The sequence below is a fragment of the Salmo trutta genome, chromosome 27 (genome assembly GCF_901001165.1).
Source record: "Salmo trutta chromosome 27, fSalTru1.1, whole genome shotgun sequence".
Taxonomy (NCBI): Eukaryota; Metazoa; Chordata; class Actinopteri; order Salmoniformes; family Salmonidae; genus Salmo; species Salmo trutta.
Window position 1 is genome coordinate 33055448 of NC_042983.1, and position 26193 is coordinate 33081640.

At 44.9% G+C, this 26193-nt stretch overlaps 1 protein-coding gene across 3 annotated transcripts in view; it reads left to right on the top strand.

Annotated features, from left to right (window-relative positions):
- Positions 1-5308: 5308 nt before the first annotated feature.
- The window catches only part of LOC115164918 (multiple C2 and transmembrane domain-containing protein 1-like), a 260651-nt gene continuing 239766 nt past the window's right edge, over positions 5309-26193 (top strand). For all 3 annotated transcript variants that reach the window (XM_029717838.1, XM_029717841.1, XM_029717840.1), the window contains exon 1: positions 5309-6296. In XM_029717838.1, coding sequence (XP_029573698.1) covers positions 5787-6296 — 510 coding nt within the window. In that variant the 5' untranslated portion in view covers positions 5309-5786. The remainder of the gene's footprint in view (positions 6297-26193) is intronic.

A 26193-nucleotide genomic window follows, 5' to 3' on the forward strand; every position in this document is an offset into this window, starting at 1 on the left:
GGACTCTAACTTGGAAGCTTATAAGAAATCCCGCTATGCTCTCCTACAGGACTCAGACTGAATCGTACTACACCGGCTCTGATGGTCGTCGGATGTGGCAGGTCTTGTGTAACTATTACAGACTACAAAGGGAGGCACAGCCACGAGCTGCCCAGTGACACGAGCCTAACAGACGAGCTAAATCACTTCTATGCTCGCTTCGAGGCAAGTAACACTGAAACATGCATGAGAGCATCAGCTGTTCCGGACGACTGTGTGATAATGCTCTCCGTAGCCGATGTGAGTAAGACCTTTAAACAGGTTAAAATTCACAAGGTTGCAGGACCAGATAGATTAGCAGGACGTGTGCATGCACTGACCAACTGGCAAGTTACTTCACTGACATTTTCAACCTCTCCCTGACTGAGTCTGTAATACCAACAAGCAGAACACCATAGTCCCTGTGCCCAAGAACACTAATGTAGAAAAGCCCATGGAGTTGGTGTAATAATCCTTTAATTCATTGCCACTTACTCAGCTGGGCCAGGGGCGCTTTAATTAGGTCAGGTGGAAATGTCCGACAGATCTCCACTCCATAAAAGGAGGAAATCACCATTGCCTGATCGCGCTGCTTTCTCTTCCTTCACTCTGTCTAATCCAGAAGTTCTGTGCGTCCATGAATCCACGTAAGTCCACCGACTCTGTTACCTTTCATCTGAACTTTCATCTGAACTATCTGTTGCGATCGGGAGAGTGGGCTATCAGTTGTTGTTTGAACTTATTATCGCGGAGCGCGGCTTGGAGCGCACGCTTCAAACATTTTGTGTAATGTGAATGGTCAATGATCCCGGCCCTACGGAACATAATAGGCCAATTATGCAATTGGTATGGTTAATATGTAATGAAATTACGTGTACGCATGAAGACACTTGAAGGGGTGAAATAAGAAAGTCATTGTTTGTTGAACTGATCGGCTCTGATCCAACTAATGCCGATTATAGATTGAATAACCAACCGATCACTGTTTGTATTATTCTTTCATGATTTATGATAAATAGTTACGAGCCTAAATTGCTCACCGATGGTTCCTATTGACTTATTAATGAACTGGATTGTTGAATTCCCTAAATGATGTTAATAATGAAGGATTGTTATGATTAGATCTTTGTGATGATGGATTTGATTGGATACACGTTATTCTGTTTCCTTTGTTATGCAGCACAGACTACTCAGTAAATATACCACTTTATGGTTAAAAGAATTCCTGCCTCAGTCTCATCCATTCCTCTGTCACCTGACCCGTGACCACCTGTTCACCCTCACTGTCAGTCATCCTACCTGTCCAGCTACCCACACAGATTCCTCTAATCTTTCAACTAAGGTAACCTGCCTAAATGACTACAGACCCTTTGCACTCACGTCTGTAGCTATGAAGTGCTTTGAAAGGCTGGTCATGGCTCACATCAACACCATTATCCCAGAAACCCTAGACCCACTTCAATTTGCATACCGCCCCAACAGATCCACAGATGATGCAATCTCTATTGCACTCCACACTGCCCATTCTCACCTGTACAAAAGGAACACCTATGTGAGAATGCTATTCATTGACTACAACTCAGTGTTCAACACCATAGTGCCCTCAAAGCTCATTACTAAGCAAAGGACCCTGGGACTAAACACCTCCCTCTGTAACTGGATCCTGGACTTTCTGACGGGCCGCCACCAGATGAAAGGGTAGGTAACAACACACCCGCCACGCTGATCCTCAACACGGGGGCCCCTCAGGGGTGAGTGTTCAGCTCCCTCCTGTACTCCCTGTTCCCTCATGACTGTATGGCCAGGCACGACTCCAACACCATCATTTAGTTTGCAGATGACACAACAGTGGTAGGCCTGATCACTGACATCGATGAGACAGCCTCTAGGGTGGAGGTCAGAGACCTGGCCGTGTGGTTCCAGGACAACAACCTCTCCTTCAACGTGATCAAGACAAAGGAAATGATTGTGGACTACAGGAAAAGGAGGACTGAGCACGCCCCCATTCTCATCGACAGGGCTGTAGTGGAGCAGGTTGAGAACTTCAAGTTCCTTGGTGTCCACATCTCCAACAAAGAATCATGGTCCAAACACACCAAGGCAGTCATGAAGAGGGCACGACAAAGCCTATTCCCCCTCAGGAGACTGAAAAGATTTGGCATGGGTCCTCAGATCCTCAAAAAGTTCTTCAGCTGCACCATCGAGAGCATCCTGACTGGTTGCATCACTGCCTGGTATGACAACTGCTCGGCCTCCGACCACAAGGCACTACAGAGGGTAGTGCGTACGGCCCAGTACATCACTGTAGCCAAGCTTCCTGCCATCCAGGACTTCTATACCAAGCAGTGTCAGAGGAAGGCCCTAAAAATTGTCAAACACTCCAGCCACCCTAGTCATGGACTGTCCCCTCTGCTATCTCACGGCAAGCAGTACCTGAGAGCCAGCAGCTTCTACCCCCAAGCCATAAGACTCCTGAACAGCTAATCAAATAGCTACCCAGACTATTTGCATTGCCCCCCCTTTTATGCTGCTGCTACTCTCTGTTTATTATTTATGCATAGTCACGTTAACTCTACCTACATGTACATATTACCTCAATTACCTCAACTATGTGCCACCGCACATTGACTCTATACTGGTACCCCCTGTATATAGCCTTGCTATTGTTATTTTACTACTGCTCTCTAATGATTTGTTTCTTGTACTTACATTTTTGTACTTATCTTTTTTTACTTAACCCTTATTTTTCTTAAAACTGCATTGTTGGTTAAGGGCTTGTAGGTAAGCATTTCACTGTACAACACCTGTTGTATTCGGCACGTGACAAATAAAATTTGATTTGATTATATTTTCCCCTTGGACATTTTACCACGTTGTGTGATGCTCTTTACCTTTGCTTCCTCAACAAAATAAAAACAATAACAATGGCCATGGGGCGGACAGTGGCACTGTTTCCCCTACTGCAGACTCCATCTTTAAAGATGGTGGTTAATTTTCCAACGGGACAGAAGACAGGGGGATTTCTCATTTGGGCATCTTCTTTCCTCAGTCCGCTCTCCTCCGTGACCCGGAAACCGATAAGTGGTTGAGTGGTCGAGGAGTGTGTCAATTCGTTAGTAGGCAAATGGAAGACGGTCCTTCCCTCCTCGTTACTCTCCTTTTGGTGAGGAAGCACAAGTGTATCTTATCTGAGTCCTTCATGGAAGAGTTTTGAAATCTGCCGCACCACTTTTGAATCAGCTGTTTTCTCGAAGGAGAAAAGCATGCCAACAATTTAAAACGATATGCTACTTATCCTTTTATCTATAAAATGTCTTGCACGACTTTATACATTTGCTTTTATCACTTTATAAATGTATTTTGGGATTCTACCCTTAATGTCATTTGCCTGATAACACGGAATGGAAAAGGAGCTTCTCATTTCATACAAGCACATTTTCATCCATGTTCACTCTCCTCGCCGCCGCTCCTCGATTAACTTTGACGGAGCAGAGGATGCAAATGTTGAGCAAATGAAATCGAGAAAAGGCCAGTCTGTCTCCAAGTCCCTGCACCATCCATAGTCTGAGAAACAACCTTTACATGTGAGTTGAAGTTGTAGCAGAGTTTGGATTAAGTATTTAGGTTATTTTTCAAGTGTGTCAATTGTGATAGGGGTTGAAGGCGATGTGCTTCAGGTCCACTAAATGAACAAGCAATTCATCAGATCATCGACCTGTCTCACCTCATATCCCCAATGTCCTCAGGTGATACTGAATTCCCTCGCCAATAAATCTACTTCCTGGTCCTTGGCCTGTCCGTCATTTATTGGCAGTGAAATTGCACCAGATACAATATTCATCCTCGCAATCACCATTTTAATGCCACCATCTAGGTGTAAAAGCAATGTGTGAGTGTGTGTGTTAAAAGAGAGTGTAAGAAAGATAAGAGGGAAAAAGAATAACACAGACAGACAGGCAGACAGACAGACAGAGAGAGAGCGGCCCTGTCTGACTTGGTTTGTGTACATAGGTAAGAACAGTGATATCCAGGTCATACAGACACCAATGTTGAGACGATACAAGGCCTAGGGACAAGTGTTAATGAGGAATCTTACAGGTTTTCAAGTCAAATCAAATTGTATTAGTCACATGCGCCGAATACAACAGGTGTAGACCTTACTGTGAAATGCTTACTTACAAGCCCTTAACCAACAATGCAGTTCAAGAAATAGAGTTAAGAAAATATTTACTAAATAATGTAAAAAATACAATAAAAAGTAACACAATAAAATAACAATACTGAGGCTATATTTAGGGGGTACAGGTTAGTCAAAGTGATTTGTACATGTAGGTAGGGGTAAAGTGACTATGCATCGATAATAAACAGCGAGTAGCAGCAGCATAAAAAAAGGGGGGGGGGTCAATGCAAATAGTCCGGGTAGCCATTTGATTATGGCTTGGGGGTAGAAGGCTTATGGCTTGGGGGTAGAAGCTGTTAAGAAGCCTTTTGGACCTAGACTTGATGCTCCGGTACTGCTTGCCGTGCGGTAGCAGAGAGAACAGTCTATGACTGGAGTGGCTGGAGTCTTTAGCAATTTTCAGGGCCTTCAGAAGACAAAAAGCAGATGCACCTCTGTCAAACATCTGCTTGCACCAGCGGATATTTATGGTAAACCTGAAGTAAAAAATGCTTAAATAACATTAACAAAACCATTAGAAATGGATGGAAACATAAAGAGATTCATAGTATATTTCCACTGGGTATGCCTATCGCACAACCAGCATTACTTACATGTTGTTAAATGAGTTACAATATAAGTTGTAATATAAGGTATAATATAAGTTGCTTAAAGCCTACTAACAATTGAACTTAAAAGCATATTGAATCACATTCCACACAATATTGAGGTTTACTGTAAGGTGCCTGGCATTGTGGTTGGAGTTTCAGCACAGCTAAAGTTAGGGCGATCTTCCAATGAGAGCCAGCAGCTGTTCAATGTGATGATTCTGGAGCTCACCCAAAATGGTCATCCGAGTGCCTTTCTCTCAGACAGCAGAGAGGAAAGGATTAGGTAACACATCAAAAGGCTTAATTTATTAGGCTGATATTCATTACCCAAACCTCTTGCAAAATGCTAAACATAATCTGTTGCATATCAGAAATCCCAGACCTAGGGCAACATCACTAATATGTTGCTAGGACATTGTTAATGTGGAAGGCAACCTGTCTGCCTAGGGAGACGAATCAATGGCATCAATTATGCAATGCAATCAGCTCATGTAGATAATTTACACCCACTGACATGGGTTGACCAGGTGGAGGCGCATCTCAGCTTTTAATGTGTTCAGTCTTCATTACATGAAATGCTCTATCTCTATTGGAAATTGATATTGAAAACACAAAAAAAAGTGTAAATAGTAACAACCAAAGCATAACAAGTTATTAAAAGCCATAGTATGTTTATTTGTTGTCACTTGTCTCCAATGTGGTTGTTCTGTCCAAGCAGCCTGTGTGAACTTCTCAATTATTGCACCCGCAACGGCCATCATTTTAACGTTTGACAGCTGCACACCACGTTTGTCACGAAATTCACACTTCAGCTGCACATATTCAGGGAAGACGCGCTCCCGAAGAACAATACACACACACACACCCTTTGTCAATGCGGCTCCTTGCTCCTTGGCGCTGGAAATTGATCAGTAGAAGTACTGCTGTAGCCTATCATTAGCCAACGGTGACATTCACTAAACTGCGCGCCCAGACTGGCAGGTTGCTGTACTAGCACTATGGAGGACAACCCCAAGGATGATAGCGCAGCGAAGGGACAGGAATCGATTTCCTACCAACGAAGGATGTGGAAGAATTTCCAAGACAAAACCAAACCGTTTTTGAGCCCCAAATTGGGCTCTGGGCGTCGCAGTCCCGACAGTAAAAAGGAGACCGGGTTATGGATGTTTAAAAGGAAAAAGAAAGAGCTAGACCGTTTCTTTTCATCCTCACAGCCCAATCTCTGCTGCTCTACCCCGGCATCTTTCCCGGCTGACCAGTCCCTCGGCGGTACAGCGCCTGGGAGCAGCAGCACCGGGCAACCTCTGCATCAGCTACTGGGGGCTGATAGAGCGTCCGCGAGCAAGCCAGATCTAACGGGACATGACAGCCCGAAGCTCATCGTCTCCCATTTAATCCTGTCCCATCAGAAGAGCTCCTCTCTCGGCTCTGCATGCTTCGAGAAGCTGGTAGTAGAATCTTCGGTCGTTGGAGAGGAGGAACAGTTGTGCAAAAACGCCAGTGTTTCTGTGAGTAGGCTAACATGAATATAAACAGCGTGCCACACATCTCCAAAAGCGACCTTCAGGAAATTTGTGAATAAATATTAATTTACATTTTAATAAAATGGAAAAGGCAGTTAAAGTGTCAGTTTATGGATAATCACCTTTGTTATTGTGCAATTTGAACTCAGCTTAAACACAATATTCATGCTCCTAAAAAAGGTGGTTATTGTAGGCTAACAGCAGTGGAGCCTCCTCAGAGGAGGAAGGGGATCACCATCCTACTCAGTGAATTTCATAACTTTTTTAATGTTTCATAATTTGTATAATTTGTAGATAAAACTATACAAAATATATTCACATGTCACCAAATAACTGATTAAAAAACACTGTTTTGCAATGAAGGTCTACAGTAGCCTCAACAGCACTCTCTGGGGTAGCACCACAGTGTAGCCGGAGCTGTCCTCCTCTGGGTACACTGACTTCAATTCAAAATCTAGAAGGTTCATGGTTCTCACCCCCTTCCATAGACTTGCACAGTAAATATGATGACTTCCGGAGGACGTCCTCCAACCTATCAGAGCTTTTGCAGCATGAACTGACATGTTGTCCACCCAATCAAAGAATCTGAGAATTAATCTAAAGCATAAGCTAAAGCTAGCTAGTTAGCTAGCTAGTATTGCAGTGCATGAAATGTGGTGAGTAGTTGACTCAAAAAGAGAGAAAGTCAATAGTTGAACAGTTTTTAACAAATTCATTTCCTCAAAAAGTAAGAAAAAGCAGCAGAGTGAGAAAGAGATCTAGCTATATTTCATTGTATTTTATTCACTTTCACTTACTGAGCTAGCTAATGCAGCTAACTAATTTAGCCTACCCAAACACCTGGCTCAAACAGAGAGGAATGCTATTTATGTTAGCTAGCTGGCTAGCCAATACTGGAACTCTTCCAAGTCAAGGTAAGGTTGTATTAATTTATTGCCACTGGGGCCTGCCGGTGTAACTGCTAAACTGCTTGCTGTAAACTGTATTGCATGATTGTAGCGTGTTTACTAACACATTAGTTCTAGTAGATGTTGACTATGACGCTAGCTAATATGGTGATATTGACAACAATGTAGGCTGTGGTGAAAGGCAGACAGCTGTCTGTGACCAGGCAGAAAAACATTTCCAAGACACACCTTCATACCATAACCGCTGTGGCTTGGAAAGGTTTTTCTGCCTGGTCACAGACGGCTGTTGTGTTGTGCACTGAAGTCCACAAGCAAAAAGAATAGGTGAGAGGAGGAGAGCGAGTAGATGCAAGTGGGAATTATACAACAAGCAAAGTGATCATGCTGTGCTATGCTATGAAAGTGAACTGTGTGTGCCGGTGGTGATCAGCAGTGTATTCATTCTGCCGATTCTGTTGAAAAACGTTTCTTAAACAGAAGCAAACAGAACGAAACTGGGATAAATCCACCTGAATTTGTCCAATAGAAACACTTGTTTGCAACTGTTGGACTAATAATTACACCCTTGATCAGCTAGATGCAGGCAAGAGTGTGCAAGATGGCATTGAATGTGCCACAACCTTTCACCATGATCATTCCAATTTGTCTCTTGACCTGTGCACCTGTTTATAAACTTTCATTCGTAGACTAGGTTGTAGCAACATCATGATGGGTATATGAACATTTTGAGTATCATGTAGTAGCTTAAACCTATCACTGTTACATTGAGCTGGGTGAATGGAATATGAATGACAGTCATCCAATATGCTGTAATAGAATTAAGGCTAATCTTAAACGGCACTGACCGCCACTGGCTAATTTCACACGATACAGTTGCATCCCATGGTGAAACATCTGAAGCGGTTCACCTTCAATGGAAGGAAAGCTAGAGATGCCAATAGTGTGCAACTGCAGCCCGCAATTTGAGGCATTCCTGCATCTGCAGGACCACCCCCCTGTCGGGCACCCCATTGGTTCCTGCATAAACGCCCTTGCTAGCTAGCGGGAGTGACACCGGTAGACTGGCAGGAGCGGGAAAACGGTGACCGACAGGCAGGACCGAAGGACACTGTCTACCGGTCGTCCCCCGCCTTCCACTAGCACAGCAGGCTGGAGGCTGGGGTGACACCATGTGCTAGATAGCTGGCTAGTTAAGTTAACGACACCGTGTGCTAGCTTGCTAGCTAGCACACGGTGTCTCCCCCACTTTCTGCCTGCTGTGTAAGGGAGTAAACTGTGCCCGACAGACAGAGGCGAAGGACACTGTCTACCGGTCGTCCCCGCCTCCCGCTAGCACAGCAGACAGGAGGCTAGGGCGACACCATGTACTGGCTAGCTTGATAGTAAGTGACACTGTGTGTTAGCCAGGTTGATAGTTAGTGACACCCTGTGCTAGCTAGCTTTATAGGTAGTTAGCACTCGGTGTCGCCCCCGCCTCCCGCCTGTTGTGTACCGGAGTCCCCTTTAGGACTAGCTGGCTAAGCTAGCACACATTGTCCTACGCTCCCGCCTGCCGAACACTTGCTCTCGCTGTCTTTAACAGAACTGCGGGAAAACAGTTCCTGACAGGAATGCCCACATGCAGGAATGCCCCGAATTGTGGGCCTCAATTTCACCCTTTTCAGAGTTGCGGATTGGGCAGGGGACCTTTGAACAATGTTATATTTGAACAGGGCTGGACTAAAGTTGGGGAAAGCTGAACGAGTGACCAATCAAAGCTCACCATAGCTTCCAACCTCTTCTGGATTGTCTGACAATGGCTGTTGATACTTATCACTACCTAGCTTGCTTGCTAGGTTGTTAGCACCCACATCAGGGTGAGGCTAGCTGGCTAGGTGATTGCCGGCTGTATAATGTGATGGCCGAGATCCTTTGAACACATTAATTCGGATAGCCATGCTAGCTTCGCCCTCATGTCGGTGCTAGCAAGCAGGGTAGGTAGTGCTAGGTATCAACAGCCAATCCAGTAGGGGCATGAAACTATAGTGAGCTTCGATTGGTCAATTGCAACGCGATATTGTGGAGTATGCGACAAAAGTTCAGCTTTCCCCAACTTAAGTTCCACTCTGTTCAAGCTCCCAATGGTCCCCGCCCTCTTTGCTTCCCTTCAATGAAAATGAATGGGGCTCCATTGTTTCATCGCCCCCAATTCGTTCAAAGGATCTCTACCGTAAACGGCCGGTAAGGACAGGTAGACTAAATGCAAGTTTCAGTGACGTGATGCACAACCAGTCAGGTAACTTGCTTTGATGTCAGCGCCATCATGGTAGGCCTATTGTCGACTCTCAATTTTGTGGCTGTGAATGTTAGGCTACTTGTGGCAGAACATGAATTGCCTTTAATTCCCATCTCATTATTACACTTCCACAAAATCTAATGGGGCAACAAAGCTTATCTTGGGAGGGTCCTATGCCTACATTTTATAGGAACTTTTTGAACCCTGCTGTAGACAAGGTCCATTCAGCCAAGAGTAGACTCCCACCTCTCCCCAGTGTTTCTGGCTTTAGCCTCTACAGAACAGTAGACTTGTTGTATACAAGTCTGACATCCAGGTGCTTGTGTAAGCGGTTTGGCACACATACTAACTGAAGTGCACTTTTCCCCTGTGCCAAGGACCTCTTATCCATTTAATCTTTGAGACACACTGCATTCAGGTGACAGGGTGAAGGGTACTTCAAGAAAAATGATCTGGATTTACATTTTAGTCATTTAGTAGACACTCTTATCCAGTGCGACTTACAGCCCTTCTACACTATAGCCATCAGATGGCATTGCCATCAGCCATTGAGGAAATGCTTCCTTTGAAGCTTCAGAGTTGCAAAGGAAATGGAGGGGGGTTTTGCCTGGGAACTGTGCCCAGGTTAATTATTTTTTACATTTGTTTTATTTAACCTTTATTTAAATAGGCAGGTCAGTTAAGAACAAATTCTTATTTACAATGACTTACCCTGGCCAATTGTGCACCGCCCTATGGGACTCCCAATCACAGCCGGATGTGATGCAGCCTGGATTCGAACCAGGGACTACAGTGACACCTCTTGTACTGAGATGCAGTGCCTTAATGAGACCACACTGTTGACAAAAAAGGCCTCCAAGAAAATAAATTATACCATACAGCTGAAAAATAGATTGATAATTGCTTTCCATAAATGTACATATATTTCATACGAATATAATCCATGGTTTTCTTATAATCGTAGAAACTACTGTCATTAACCACCCATGGACTATTTCATAATAATAGACTGTTCCACCCTGACAGAGTTGTATTGCAATGCTTCACGCGATATGATTGTAAACATGACTTTCATTGAAATTAAGCTGCTACAATGAGGCGCTTTCAGAGCAGGGGCAGAGAAAAGAAAATGTAGAAATGATTTCATTTAAACAGAAAAATTACATAAGTTAACGCATTTCTTTAGTAGAAATACAGGTGATGCTGATAATACTGCCATCGTCGTCGAGGCAGAGGACATATGTGTAGGCCATGTATGCTTAGATGGCGCTGCAGTGGAAGGCAGCCGTCTTAGGGGCTCATGACAAATTCAGCTATTTTGTGTTTTTTTACACTTGATCGTAACTTTTTTGATACATAACGCGTCACATAACGCGATTTAAACCCCCCTGGCAAAAAAAGTAGGTATAATATTCAAGAGTACCAATACAACATTTCACTTCTACATGTGACCAAATGTACAGTTAAAGCTCTTAAAATATTAAGAGCTAGGAATGACTTTAGTTCCCCTACAGGCCTGAGGGCACATGCTCTGTAGTAGGCTTAAATTGAAGATGTGGCAAATAGGAGTGGCAATTTCATCTGCTATTATCCTCAGTATTTTTCCATCCAGATTGTCAGACCCCGGTGGCTTGTCATTGTTGATAGACAACAATAATGTTTTCACTTCATCCACACTGATTTTACGGAATTCAAAAGTACAATTCTTGTCTTTCATAATTTGGTCCGATATACTTGGATGTGCGGTGTCAGCATTTGTTGCTGGCATGTCATCCCTAAGTTTGCTTATCTTGTCAATGAAAAAGTAATTAAAGTAGTTTGCAATATCAGTGGGCTTTGTGATGAATGAGCCATCTGATTCAATAATGGAGCCTAGTTGGCTTTTCCCCCAAAATGTAATTTAAGGTGCCCCAAAGCTTTTTACTATCATTCTTTATATAATTTATCTTTGTTTCATAGTGTAGATTAGTTTTTTTTAGTTTAGTCACATGATTTCTTAATGTGCGGTACGTTTGCCAATCAGTTGGGCTGCCAGACTTAATTGCCATACCTTTTGCCTCATCCCTCTCAACCATACAATTTTTCAATTCCTCATCAATCCAAGGGGATTTAACAGTTCTTACAGTCCTTTTCTTAATGGGTGCATGCTTATTAGTAACTGGAATAAGTAGTTTCATAAATGCGTCAAGTGCAGCGTCTGGTTGCTCCTCATTACCCACCACAGACCAGCAAATATTCTTTACATCATCAACAGATGAATCACTCCAAAACTTATTGTATGACCTCTTAAACACTATATTAGGCCCAGCCTTTGGAACTTTGGTTTTCCTATATATGGCTATTATATTGTGATCACTACATCCTATGGATTTGGACACTGCTTCAAAGCAAATATCTGCAGCGTTAGTAAAGATGTGATCAATACATTTTTTAATTCCTGTGCTGTTTGTAACTACCCAGGTAGGTTGACTGACAATTAACCCAGAAAATATACTTCTCTGTTGATATCACATACTGTACCTTATCAAGCATTTCACACATATTATCCAGATACTGACTGTTAGCACTTGGTGGTCTAGAGCAGCTTCCCACATGAATGGGCTTTAGGTGAGGCAGATGAACCTGTAGCGATATAACTTCAACAGTATTTAACATTAGATCGTCTCTAAGCTTTACAGGAATGTGGTTCTGAATATAGAGCGCAACACCGCCTCCTTTGGCATTTCTGTCTTTTTGGTAGATTTAAGATTTAAGATGTCTTCCTCTTTCCATTTCCAAACCGTGGTCGCTCAGTCTTTATTCTGAGACGGTTTTTCTTCCTTTTACGTCTTGGAGGCTTAGATATCCTGCCAATGATAACGATCAAGTTTAGTTTTAAAATCACCTAAAATACTTTTGATAAATTCTAACAGAAATTTTCCAATGGGGACCTTTTTCCATTTGCTGAAGTTAGAATCAGAGATGGGTCCACATACTTTGCTACCATACAGTAGTATTGAGGTCAGAAAATAACCACCCACAAAACACAGGTGGGAAAAGGCTGCCTAAGTATGATTCCCAATCAGAGACAACGATAGACAGCTGCGTCTGATTGGGAACCCTTCGCGGTCACAACAAAGACATGTACAACAGAATGCCCACCCCACATCACACCCTCACCTATCAAATAGAGGAAAAAATGTCTCTAAGGTCAGGGTGTGACAGTACCCCCCCCCCCCCCCCAAAGGTGTAGAACCCCGGCCACAAACCTGAACCTATAGGGGAGGGTCCGGGTGGGCATCTACCCTTGGTGGCGGCTCCGGTTCGGGACGTAGCCCCCGCTCCGCCCGCTGATCCCTCCGCTTTTGTGTAACCGGACCATGGATCGTCGCCGGAGGAACCGGACCGTGGATCATCGCCGGAGGCTCTGAACTGGGAACCGCCGCTGGAGACTCTGGACTGCAGACCGCCGCTGGAGACTCCGGACTGCAGACCGCCGCTGGAGACTCCGGACTGCAGACCGCCGCTGGAGACTCCGGACTGCAGACCGCCGCTGGAGACTCCGGACTGCAGACCGCCGCTGGAGACTCCGGACTGCAGACCGCCGCTGGAGACTGCGGACTGCAGACCGCCGCTGGAGGCTCCGGACTGCAGACCGCCGCTGGAGGCTCCGGCCTGAGGACCGTAGCTGCAGGCTCTGTGCCATGGATCATCACTGGAGGCTCCGGGCCATGGATCATCACTGGAGCCTTCGTGCCATGGATCGTCACTACAGGCTCCGGGCCATGGATCATCACTGGAGGCTTCGTGCCATGGATCATCACTGGAGGCTCCGGGCCATGGATCGTCACTGGAGGCTTCGTGCCATGGATCATCACTGGAGGCTTCGTGCCATGGATCATTACTGGAGGCTTCGTGCCATGGATCATCACTGGAGGCTTCGGACCATGGATCATCACTGGAGGCTTCGTACATGGAGCCGGAACAGGTCTCACCAGACTGGTGAGACGCACTGGAGGTTGGGTACGTGAAGCAGGCACCGGACTGGGGAGACGCACTGGAGACCAGGTGCGCGGAGCTGGCACAGGATATACTGGGCCGTGGAGGCGCACTGGAGGTCTGGAGTGTAGGGCTGGCACAACCCATCCTGGCTGGATGCTCACTTTTGCCCGGCAAGTGCGGGGCGCTGGCACAGGACGAACTGGGCTGTGAAGGCGCACTGGCGACACAGTGCGTAGAGCTGGCGCAGGATATACTGGGCCGTAGAGGCGCACTGAAGGTCTGGAGCGTATGGGTGACACAACCCGTCCTGGCTAGATGCTCACTTTAGCCCAGCAAGTGCGGGGCGCTGGCACAGGATGAACTGGGCTGTGAAGGCGTACTGGCGACACAGTGCGTAGAGTTGGCGCAGGATATCCTGGACCGAGGAGGCCTCCTGGAGACCAGGAGCGCTGAGCCGGCACAATCCGTCCTGGCTGAATGCCCACTCTAGCACGGCAAATGCGGTGCGCAAGCACAGAGCGCACCGGGCTATGAATGCGCACTGGAGATATAGTGAGCATCACAGCATAACACGGTGCCTGACTGGTCACACGCTCCCCACGGTAAGCATGGAGAGTTGGCTCAGGTCTCAAACCTGACTCCGCCAATCTCCCCGTGTGCCCCCGGGGAGCTGCCTCTCGGGCTTCCGTTGTTGCCATGCAAGTTCCTCATAGCGTCGCCGTTCTGTTCTTGCTGCCTCTATTTCCTCCTTCGGACAGCGATACTCCCCGTCCTGCCTCCATGGCCCTTTCCTGTCTAGGATTTCCTCCCAGGTCCATTTATCATGACCACGCTGCTTGGTCCTTTGGTGGTGGGTAATTCTGTAACGCTTGTCGTTTGTAGTTGAAGGAGAAGTGGACCAAAACGCTGTGTGGTAAGTGTTCATGATATTTATTTTCAAGAAACACTCAAACAAAATAACAAAAGGGAAAAACGAAAATGCACAGTTCCATCAGGCACATAAGCTAAACAGAAAATAACTACCCACAAAACACAGGTGGGAAAAGGCTGCCTAAGTATGATTCCCAATCAGAGACAACGATAGACAGCTGCCTCTGATTGGGAACCCTACTCGGTCACAACAAAGAAATATACAACATAGAATGCCCACCCCACATCACACCCTGACCTAACAAATAGAGGAATAAAACGTCTCTCTAAGGTCAGGGCGTGACACCTGCACAACTCTCTAGGTTATTTTGACTTGCCCATGCGAGGGAAATGAACCAGGACACTAAACTAAATGTTATGACAGGCTCAATAAAACATTAAAATAAAAAAAATGCCAACTTCAACATGTCATCAACCAGCTTCCTCCATTCCTGAAGAGGTTGGCTTTAAGCATCCTCATCACTACCTACTCAAACCTCGCTGCTTTGCCAACTTCAAATCTGGTTTCAAATCTGGTTTCAACTACATGGAACTATTTTTCCATAGTTATTATACTTAAAATAAATTAAACATATTGACCCATCCAACCCCCACCCATCTATAGAGAGGAAAAAAGTAAAAAAAGTAACTTTGTTTTACATTTGAGTTTTTTACCGCTATTTTGTTACATACAGTATACACTGAGTATACCAAACATTTGGAACACCTTCCTAATATTGAGTTGCACCCCACCCTTTGCCCTCAGAACAGGCTCAATTCGTCGGGCATAGACTCTGAAAGGTGTCGAAGGTGTTCCACAGGGAAGCTGGCCCAATGCTTCCCACAGTTGTATCAAGTTGGCTGGATGTCTTTTGGGTGGTGGACCACACGCGGGAAACTGTTGAGCGTGAAAAACCCAGCAGCGTTGCAGTTCTTGACACAAACCATTGCGCCTGGCATCTACTAACATACCTTGTTCAAAGACAATTACCATTTACATTTACATTTAAGTCATTTAGCAGACGCTCTTATCCAGAGCGACTTACAAATTGGCCAATTAAATCTGAATGGCACACATACACAATCCATATCTCAATTGTCTCAAGGCTTAGAAATCCTTCTTTAACCTGTCTCTTCCCCTTCATCTTCACTGCTTGAAGTGGATTTAACAAATGACATCAATAAGGGATCATAACTTTCACGGGATTCACCTGGTCAGTCCATCATGGAAAGAGCAGGTGTTCTTAATGTTTTGTCTGCTCAGTGTACATTATTCATATATTTTACAAACATAGTATTTTTATTTACAGTATTAAATGACATAAATATAGTTTGACATACACATTACACATTAAAAGGTACTCATCTATACATGATGTATGGGGTTTTCGGTCATAACTATTAGAGATCATGAGCTTTAATCACAGCCCTCAGTTACTCTGTCCATCCCACCTATCTCCGTAGACCACCCTCTCTTGATTTCCATGTGCCATATATTTTCCAACTGTGCTGTGATGTCTTACATGAGTTCTGAACCTTTCTAATCTCATAGTACCCAAAGATTGTAAATGAAAGATTAATATTTTTGCCAATTGTATTATTATATTGTTAATTGACTAACTGTGGCTTTTCAAATCTCCCAACAGTGCTATTTGTAGGGTTAGGTTTTGGCTGAATGTTGTGATTTTTCAGCCTCTATTAAACCTTTGTTTCCTCATATCTCGCAGAACATCCAATTCTTTAAAGACTAAATAGAACATTGTGTGCCTCTGGCCTTGTTGTGCAGGGACCCAAAATACTGATGCAGCTGTGTGTGTGTGTGTGTGCGTCCACGTGTGCGGGCGGTCTGCAACATTTCACGTTTTTTAAATGATTCTCCGAGCTCAGGATTGAGCAAACACTTTCTAAATGAAATGAGAATTTATGGGAAAAAACAAGCCACAGCATTAAACACTCATAATTTCACAATGTAATTTGGAGAGAGAGCGGTGGTGATTCACTTCAAGTTCTGAGAGTCACAATGTATTACATAAAAAGGGCATAAAAAAGGGGGACATTTTCAGTAACTACACAGTGTATATTGTCCATTGGATTTTAGAAGTCTGGGTGTGCATGACATAGAAGACACAGTTGAGTGTCATTGATCATCTTTACAGGTCTATGAAGGACTCATTATGATATTGTGTTCTGTTTGTATAATGAAGATCTGCTAGGTGTATAATTAAAAATTCTAATTCCTACGAGTCCCAATTCTTTGCGTATCTTTGCACACCTCACAAATGCATTCAGAGGCATGAAAAATGTGTGTGTGTGTGTGTGTGTGTGCGTGCGTGTGTGTGTATGTGTGTCAACTAGGCTGAATGGTTTGTTGATGTAGCAGAAAATTGTCAAATCTATTCTTTGTACCCCATATAATTTACTTGAACATGTGAAATGGGCAGACCGACAAACTACAGGAGAACTGACAGATGCATTTGCTCATTATTAGTCATGATCAGCATGTGTCATTTTCCATAAGCAGTAGGCATGACATTGACATCGCTTCTTGTCAGGGTGGTAAGTGTTTCAACAGGGCCTCTTCATATTGAAATGGATCAACTAGAGTCCCAGATATGTTCATCTGTTGACTTCAGGTTCTGAGCCTGTCCACTTTACCCCAGCTCTACTGGTGTCCACTTGATAAATGGCCAGTCCCAGACACATGAACGTCGAGCCCATGTGAGAATGACTGTGGCTCTGCTCTGTTCGGATATAGAACTTGAACAGCGTCACACCTCAGACTCTTGTGTTCAGGTTTTGGTGACACTGACACCGGATGTTTCAGTTTGGCTGGAGAGTGTACACACCTGCTTTCCTCTCTGTCTCTGTCTCCATCCTCTCTGTCTCTGAGCTCAGTTTGAAGCCCTGAAGCTCTTCTGTCTGGTAGGATTATATCCTGTAATCTCTCTCACTCTCACACTTTCTCACTCTCTATCTCTGTCTCCATCCTCTCTGTCTCTGAGCTCAGTCTTGATTCTGGGAGGATTAAATCCCCTCATCTCTCTCTCTCTCTCCTCTCTCTCCTCTCCCTGTCTCTCTCTTTCTCAATCTCTCTGACTCTCAACCTTATAGCTCTCTCTCAGATTCAGATAAAAAATGAGATTATGCAGTGCATACGTGTAACAACATTGAATAGGCACAATGAGCTTGTCTATGGAATGTAGGTGGGCATGTAGGTGTCAAGTCCTCACAAGAATAGTAAACCAACGAAAATTAAGCAAAGTGAGGACATTTTGCCGGTCCTCACTTGTGAAAAGGCCCATTTTAGGTTTAGGTGTTAGGGTTAAAATTAGGGTTAGGGTGAAGATTAGGGTTAGGTGTTGTGGTTAGGTTTATGGTTAGAGAAAATAGGATTTTGAATGAGAATCAATCGTTGGTCACAAGTATAGTAAGACATAGCTGTGTGCGTGTCTCTGTGCGTGCACACACACATTCAATCACACACACACCAACTTGTGCACATTGTTTTGTATGGGTGTGTGTGCATATAGGAGTGCATGGATAAGTGTATGAGTGTATTACATGTTATTTGATGTATTATTTTATGTGTATTTAGAGTGCATACATGAGGTGTTGTGTCTAAGTATGTATAGAAATGAAATTAGTAAAAATGATTCAATAAGGAAAGAAAAGAAAAACAACACAATGAAACAAACCAAAAACACTAACAACCACAAAGTCTGTCCCATCTCTGTGTGTATTACAGGGTGACAAATGTAGCTGCCAGTTTAGCAGTTGCTCCTCCTCTCCAAGCAGGATGGGGAGCTTATGCACATCAGGGATCTGTCTAAAGTTTGGTATATCATTTTCTACATTTGCGTAGTAGTTTCCCTTATGTTGTCATATTTTGGGCAGGAACACAGGAAGTGCATCTCAGTTTCTAGCTCCTGTAAATCACAATACCTCATATTCTCTGATATCTTGGCAGCCAAGATTTAAGATGTCTTCCTCTTTCCATTTCCAAACCGTGGTCGCTCAGTCTTTATTCTGAGACGGTTTTTCTTCCTTTTACGTCTTGGAGGCTTAGATATCCTGCCAATGATAACGATCAAGTTTAGTTTTAAAATACACCTAAAATACTTTTGATAAATTCTAACAGAAATTTTCCAATGGGGACCTTTTTCCATTTGCTGAAGTTAGAATCAGAGATGGGTCCACATACTTTGCTACCATACAGTAGTATTGAGGTCAGAATGACAAAATAATAGGATATTTGTATTACTGAATTTGTATTTGATAGCATAACACGCTCTTCTGTTTTTTTCACTCAGTGCCTTTGTAGCCAGGCTGAAACTCCCAGATGACTTTATGTCCAGGCCAGGTCATTATAACTGGTACTGTGCTTTAGTGTAGTTCCACTGTTGGTAACTGGTAGTGGTTTCCCTACGATCTGATTTTCTTCTGAAAGATCATGATTGAAGTTTTTTCTAAATGTACTGTTAGTGCCTATCTTTGTTCTTGTTTCTTGTGTTCCTTTTGATTTTTAGATTCATGAGTGTGTGGAGGAAGTAAATGTGATCTGAGGTGCGATGTTTGGGGAGGAAGACAATTTGACATTTTTTCAGGGCATTGTGTTTCTTTAGGAAGGAAAGAATTCTGGTATTCATGATGCTGTTAAATATTTTCCCCAGATTACTGCACACTCTGTAGTTACTGGGGTCGAATTTGTTTACTTTTTTTGTAAATGGTTGTGATAAACCTTCTTTCCACATTGCATGGAAACATCCAGTTACCAGTATTAAGTTAATAAATAATTTAAGCAGTTACGTCCACCAGTTTAGGGCTGCTCAGTTTCACCATTTCATTACTGATGTTGTCTGGTCTGCATTCCTTCTTTATTTTTAAAGTTTTGATTTTATCTTCAATTTCCTTCATTGTGATTGAGAAGTCTAGAGGATTCTGGTTGGGCTTAATTTTTCTCACTCACTCACTCACTCACTCACTCACTCACTCACTCACTCACTCACTCACTCACTGCCCCAGCCTGTTCATCAGTCACCCTGCCTCTGTTTCCAGCTGATATGGGCCATTTGAAATATTTATCAGTCAGGAAGGAGGAAGGAAAAACACATTTGTGCAAGTTTGAGTGACAAATGCTCAAGAAATGGAGGAGAGTAGCTCTCATCTCTGATAGATTGCAGTATTCCCTTCTCTCTTCCTGACTCCCGCCTCCTCCCAGGGGTGCTCAATGTCTGGTAAAGGATACTGAGGGTAACGAAGGATAGCTTGTCCCTGATTCAGAGGGGTTGGGTTAAATTCGGAAGACACGTGTCAGTTGAATGCATTCAGTTGTACAACTGACTAGGTATGCCCTTTCCCTTCCTTTCCCATTTGAGCCTTTCCCGTCTGTCTGACTGAGCATGTCAGGCCAACTCCAGACAGTTTAAGCCCACAGTATCAACAGTACTTACTGTGTTACCAACACATCCCAACATCCCAGTGTGCACTTCGTCCTCTTCTCGGATGTCTCCCCTGCTCTGATCTCAATCTGTGTGTCTGAATGAATTTACGACAAGGAAGAAAGGGAGGATGTTCTGCTCTGAGGACACATGGAAATCCCTCTGAAAAACAACCAAGAACAGGGAGAACAAGCAGAGGGGTGTGAGGAGATAGCGAACACCACTGCGTTACATTGCTTCAAGATGGTCACCATTGTTTCTGTACCCAAGAATGCAAAGGTAACTGAACTAAATTACTATCGCCCTGTAGCACTCACTTCTGTCATCATGAAGTACTTTGAGAGACTAGCCAAGGATTATACTTTACCTGTCACCCTAGACCAACTTCAATTTGCTTACCGCCCAAATAGGTCCACAGACGATGCAATCGCCATCACACTGCACTCTGCCCTATACCATCTGGACAAGAGGAATACCGATGTAAGAATGCTGTTCATTGACTATAACTCAGCATTCAAAGGCATAGTACCCTCCAAGCTCATCATTAAGCTCGAGGCCCTGCGTCTCAACTCCGCCCTGTGCAATTGGGTCCTGTACTTCCTGATGGGTCGCCCCCAGGTGGTGAAGGTAGGAAACAACACCTCTACTTCGCTGATCCTCAACACTGGGGCCCCACAAGGGTGCGTGCTCAACCCCCTTCTGTACTCCCTGTTCACCCATGACTGCGTGGCCAATCACACCTCCAACTCAATCATCAAGTTTGCAGATGACACAACAGTTGTAGGCTTGATTACCAACAGCGACGAGACGGCCTACAGGGAGGAGGTGAGGGCTTTGGGTGGTGCCAGGAAAATAACCTCTCACTCAACTTCAACAAAACAAAGGAGTGATCGTGGACTTCAGGAAACAGCAGAGGGAGCACCCCCCTATCTACATCGACGGGACCGCAGTGGAGAAGGTGGAAAGTTTTAAGTTCCTCGGCGTACACATCACTGACAAACTGAAATGGTCCACCCACACAGACAGTGTACTTCAGCCTCTTCAACCTCAGGAGGCTGAATAAATTTGGCATGGCACTTAAAACCCTCACAAACTTTTACAGATGCACAATTGAGAGCATCCTGTCAAGCTGTATCACCGCCTGGTATGGCAACTGCACCGCCCACTACCGCAGGGCTGTCCAGAGGGTGGTGCGGTCTGCCCAAAGCATCACCAGGGACAAAATACTTGCCCTCCAGGACACCTACAGCACCCGATGTCACAGGAAGGCCAAAAAGATCATGAAGGATAACAATCACTCCAGCCACTGCCTGTTCACCTCACTATCATCCAGAAGGCGAGGTCAGCACAGGTGCATCAAAGCTGGGAACAAGAGCTTTGAACGAGAAGCTGGGAACGAGAAGGACAGCTTCTATCTGACATCCATATATTTCTATATTCTTAATTTCATTCCTTTACTTAGACTGTGTGTATTGGGTGTATGTTGTGAAATAACAGAAATGGAATAATGTGTCCCTGAACAAGGGGAGGTCAAAAGTAACAGTCAGTATCTGGTGTGGCCACCAGCTGCATTATGTACTGCAGTGCATCTCCTCCTCATGGAATAGATTTGCCAGTTCTTGCTGTGAGATGTTACCCCACTCTTCCACCAAGGTACCTTCAAGTTCCCGGACATTTCTGGGGGGAATGGCCCTAGCCCTCACCCTCCGATCCAACAGGTCCCAGACGTGCTCAATGGGATTGAGATCCGGGCTCTTCGCTGGCCATGGCAGAACACTGACATTCCTGTCTTGCAGGAAATCACGCACAGAACGAGCAGTATGGCTGATGGCATTGTCATGCTGGAGGGTCATGTCAGGATGATACCCTGACACAAACACTTACGTCGCGGGCACAAGCATTGCAAAATAAATGTAGAAATCGATATTATTCAATTATTGCACCCACACTGCTCGCGCGTGCCAATGAGCGTCTGAGTTGCCAAGGGCTAAAATAGAAGTCAGTTGTATTTGTGAAGCAGATCACGCTGAAAGTCCTGCCTCTCCCATCTCCTCATTGGTTTATAGAAGCAGGTACCCACATGCCATCTCCTCATTGGTTATACCCACGTGGGTGACTGAAAGACGAACGAGGTCGGTGGCATTAATGCACCTAATTTATGAGAGTTGCCAATCGCAATATAAAGTCCAGAGAAGAAAAAGCCTGGAATGAGGAGAGATGACTAGAAACGATTCGGTTGACCATTTTATGTGTGGATTAATTGTCGGAGTAGAGGACCTTGTGCATTTGAGGTAAAATAACAACTCAATGTTTATATCCCAGGACAAATTATCTAGCAACAGCAAGCTAGCTAAATAGGACAAATTAGCTAGCAAGTGCAAGCTAGCTAGCTAAATTGCCATAAATATTGAATGCTTTTCGACCTGTCCCCAAATTAATATAATTGGTTCAGAGTTTGTTTCGATACTTTAACCTGCGTCTCGTGATCGCGTTTGGTGTGGGGGGGACAAAATACATTTATGCACGATGGCACACACGTGCAGCCGTTTTTGGGTTCCGTGTGAGCCTGCAGGAAGGGTACCACATGAGGGAGGAGGATGTCTTCCCTTTAACGCACAGCGTTGAGATTGCCTGCAATGACAACAAGCTCAGTCCGATGATGCTGTGACACACCGCCCCAGACCCTGATGGACCCTCCACCTCCAAATCGATCCCGCTCCAGAGTACAGGCCTCAGTGTAACGCTCATTCCTTCGACGATAAACGCGAATCCGACCATCACCCCTGGTGAGAAAAAAACGCGACTCGTCAGTGAAGAGCACTTTTTGCCAGTCCTATCCGGTCCAGCGACAATGGGTTTGTGCCCATAGGTGACGTTGTTGCCGGTGATGTCTGGTGAGGACCTGCCTTACAACAGGCCTACAAGCCCTCAGTCCAGCCTCTCTTAGCCTATTGCGGACAGTCTGAGCACTGATGGAGGGATTGTGCATTCCTGGTGTAACTCAGGCAGTTGTTGTTGCCATCCTGTACCTGTCCCGCAGATGTGATGTTCGGATGTACCGATCCTGTGCAGGTGTTGTTACACGTGGTCTGCCACTGCGAGGACGATCAGCTGTCTGTCCTGTCTCCCTGTAGCGCTGTCTTCGGAGTCTCACAGTACGGACATTGCAATTTATTGCCCTGGCCACATCTGCAGTCCTCATGCCTCCTTGCAGCATGCCTAATGCACGTTCATGCAGATGAGCAGGGACCCTGGGCATCTTTCCATAGAAAGGCCTCTTTAGTGTCCTAAGTTTTCATAACTGTGACCTTAATTACCTACCATCTGTAAGCTGTTAGTGTCTTAACGACCGTTCCACAGGTGCATCTTCATTAATTGTTTATGGTTCATTGAACAAGCATGGAAAACAGTGTTTAAACCCTTTACAATGAAGATCTGTGAAGTTATTTGGATTTTTACGAATTATCTTTGAAAGACAGGGTCCTGAAAAAGGGATGTTTATTTTTTTGCTGATTTTAGTTTTCCATTTGTTTGATACCATTCCTTTCGGTTCATTCCAGACATTGTTACGAGCCGTCCTCGCTTCACCAGTCTCCTCTGCTCAGGAGTCCTCTACAGTTCTCATCATGAGCAGCACAATTAGAGATGATGACTCTCGACATTATTCTGTCAGATCTTAGAGCACTGCACTCATTCCCTCTGACATACATAGCAGTAATGCACACTAAGGCTTACTAAGGTTATCTTCTCTTCATCTGTTGTATTCAGTTTGCCCTGGAGTGTTTCTCTTCATCCACAGACACACAGACAAACACACCCCTCCTCTGCCCTCCATACTCACACAAACAAACCTTTTTCTGTCTGTCTCTCGGTAGGAGGGTTTTCTCCAGCCCAGGGTTGATCCGGTCTCAGTTTCTGTTTGTTTGACTGTGTGTGCGTGCGTGCATGTGTGTGTTTAGATTATATATTTTGTGTCTTCCAAAGAGGAAATTAATTTCCACATGCTCGTACATAGACATAAAGACCAACAACAAACCCATACACCCATTCGTAATACACTGCTCAAAAAAATAAAGGGAACACTTAAACAACACAATGTAACTCCAAGTCAATCACACTTCTGTGTAATCAAACTGTCCACTTATGAAGCAACACTGATTGACAATAAATTTCACATGCTGTTGTGCAAATGGAATAGACAACAGGTGGAAATTATAGGCAATTAGCAAGACACCCCCAATAAAGGAGTGGTTCTGCAGGTGGGGACCACAGACCACTTCTCAGTTCCTATGCTTCCTGGCTGATGTTTTGGTCACTTTTGAATGCTGGCGGTGCTTTCACTCTAGTGGTAGCATGAGACGGAGTCTACAACCCACACAAGTGGCTCAGGTAGTGCAGCTCATCCAGGATGGCACATCAATGCGAGCTGTGGCAAGAAGGTTTGTTGTGTCTGTCAGCGTAGTGTCCAGAGCATGGAGGCGCTACCAGGAGACAGGCCAGTACATCAGGAGACGTGGAGGAGGCCGTAGGAGGGCAACAACCCAGCAGCAGGACCGCGACCTCCGCCTTTGTGCAAGGAGGAGCAGGAGAAGCACTGCCAGAGCCCTGCAAAATGACCTCCAGCAGGCCACAAATGTGCATGTGTCTGCTCAAACAGAAACAGACTCCATGAGGGTGGTATGAGGGCCCGACGTCCACAGGTGGGGGTTGTGCTTACAGCCCAACACCGTGCAGGACGTTTGGCATTTGCCAGAGAACACCAAGATTAGCAAATTCGTCACTGGCGCCCTGTGCTCTTCACAGATGAAAGCAGGTTCACACTGAGCACGTGACAGACGTGAAAGAGTCTGGAGACACCGTGGAGAACGTTCTGCTGCCTGCAACATCCTCCAGCATGACCAGTTTGGCGGTGAGTCAGTCATGGTGTGGGGTGGCATTTCTTTGGGGGGCCGCACAGCCCTCCATGTGCTCGCCAGAGGTAGCCTGACTACCATTAGGTACCGAGATGAGATCCTCAGACCCCTTATGAGACTATATGCTGGTGCGAGCACATGGAGCACATGTAGCCTTCCCTGTAGCTCAGTTGGTAGAGCATGGTGTTTGAAATGCCAGGGTTGTGGGTTCGATTCCCACGGGGGGCCAACACAGGAAAAAAAAATGTATGAAATTGTATGAAATGTATGCATTCACTACTGTAAGTTGCTCTGGATAAGAGCATCTGCTAAATGACTAAAATGTAAAAAATGTGCGTTTGGCCCTGGGTTCCTCCTAATGCAAGACAATGCTAGACCTCATGTGGCTGGAGTGTGTCAGCAGTTCCTGCAAGAGGAAGGCATTGATGCTATGGACTGGCCTGCCCGTTCCCCAGACCTGAATCCAATTGATCACATCTGGGACATCATGTCTCGCTCCATCCACCAACGCCACGTTGCACCACAGACTGTCCAGGAGTTGGCGGATGCTTTAATCCAGGTCTGGGAGGAGATCCCTCAGGAGACCATCCGCCACCTCCTCAGGAGCATGCCCAGGCGTTGTAGGGAGGTCATACAGGCACGTGGAGGCCACATACACTACTGAGCCTCATTTTTACTTGTTTGTTGTCAGCACATTCAACTATGTAAAGAAAAAAGTATTTAATAAGATGATTTCTTTCATTCAGATCTAGGATGTGTTATTTAAGTGTTCCCTGGGTGTATATTTACAATACCAAAACCAGACTTCCCAGGACAGCAGATAAAACAACTTCCCTACACCCAGGACAGCAGATAAAACAACTTCCCTACACCCAGGACAGCAGATAAAACAACTTCCCTACACCCAGGACAGCAGATAAAACAACTTCCCTACACCCAGGACAGCAGATAAAACAACTTCCCTACACCCAGGACAGCAGATAAAACAACTTCCCTACACCCAGGACAGCAGATAAAACAACTTCCCTACACCCAGGACAGCAGATAAAACAACTTCCCTACACCCAGGACAGCAGATAAAACAACTTCCCGACTAAGACACCACATGAGCGCCTGCGTTGCCATGGGCTAAAATAGAACTCCTTTCTATTTCTGACGCAGATTGCGCTGCAAGTCCTGCCTCTCCCATCTCCTCATTGGTTTATAGAAGCAGGTACCCACGTGCCATGTTTATATCCCAGGACAAATTATCCAGCAACAGCAAGCTAGCTAAATAGAACAAATTAGCTAGCAAGTGCAAGCTAGCTAAATTGCCATACATTTTTAATGCTTTTTGACCTGTTTTTAAATTAATGTAATTGGTTCAGAGATTGTTTTGATATTTTAACCTGCGTGTCGTGATCACGTTTGTTGTAGGGGGACAAAATAAATGTATGCACGATGGCGCACGCGCGCAGC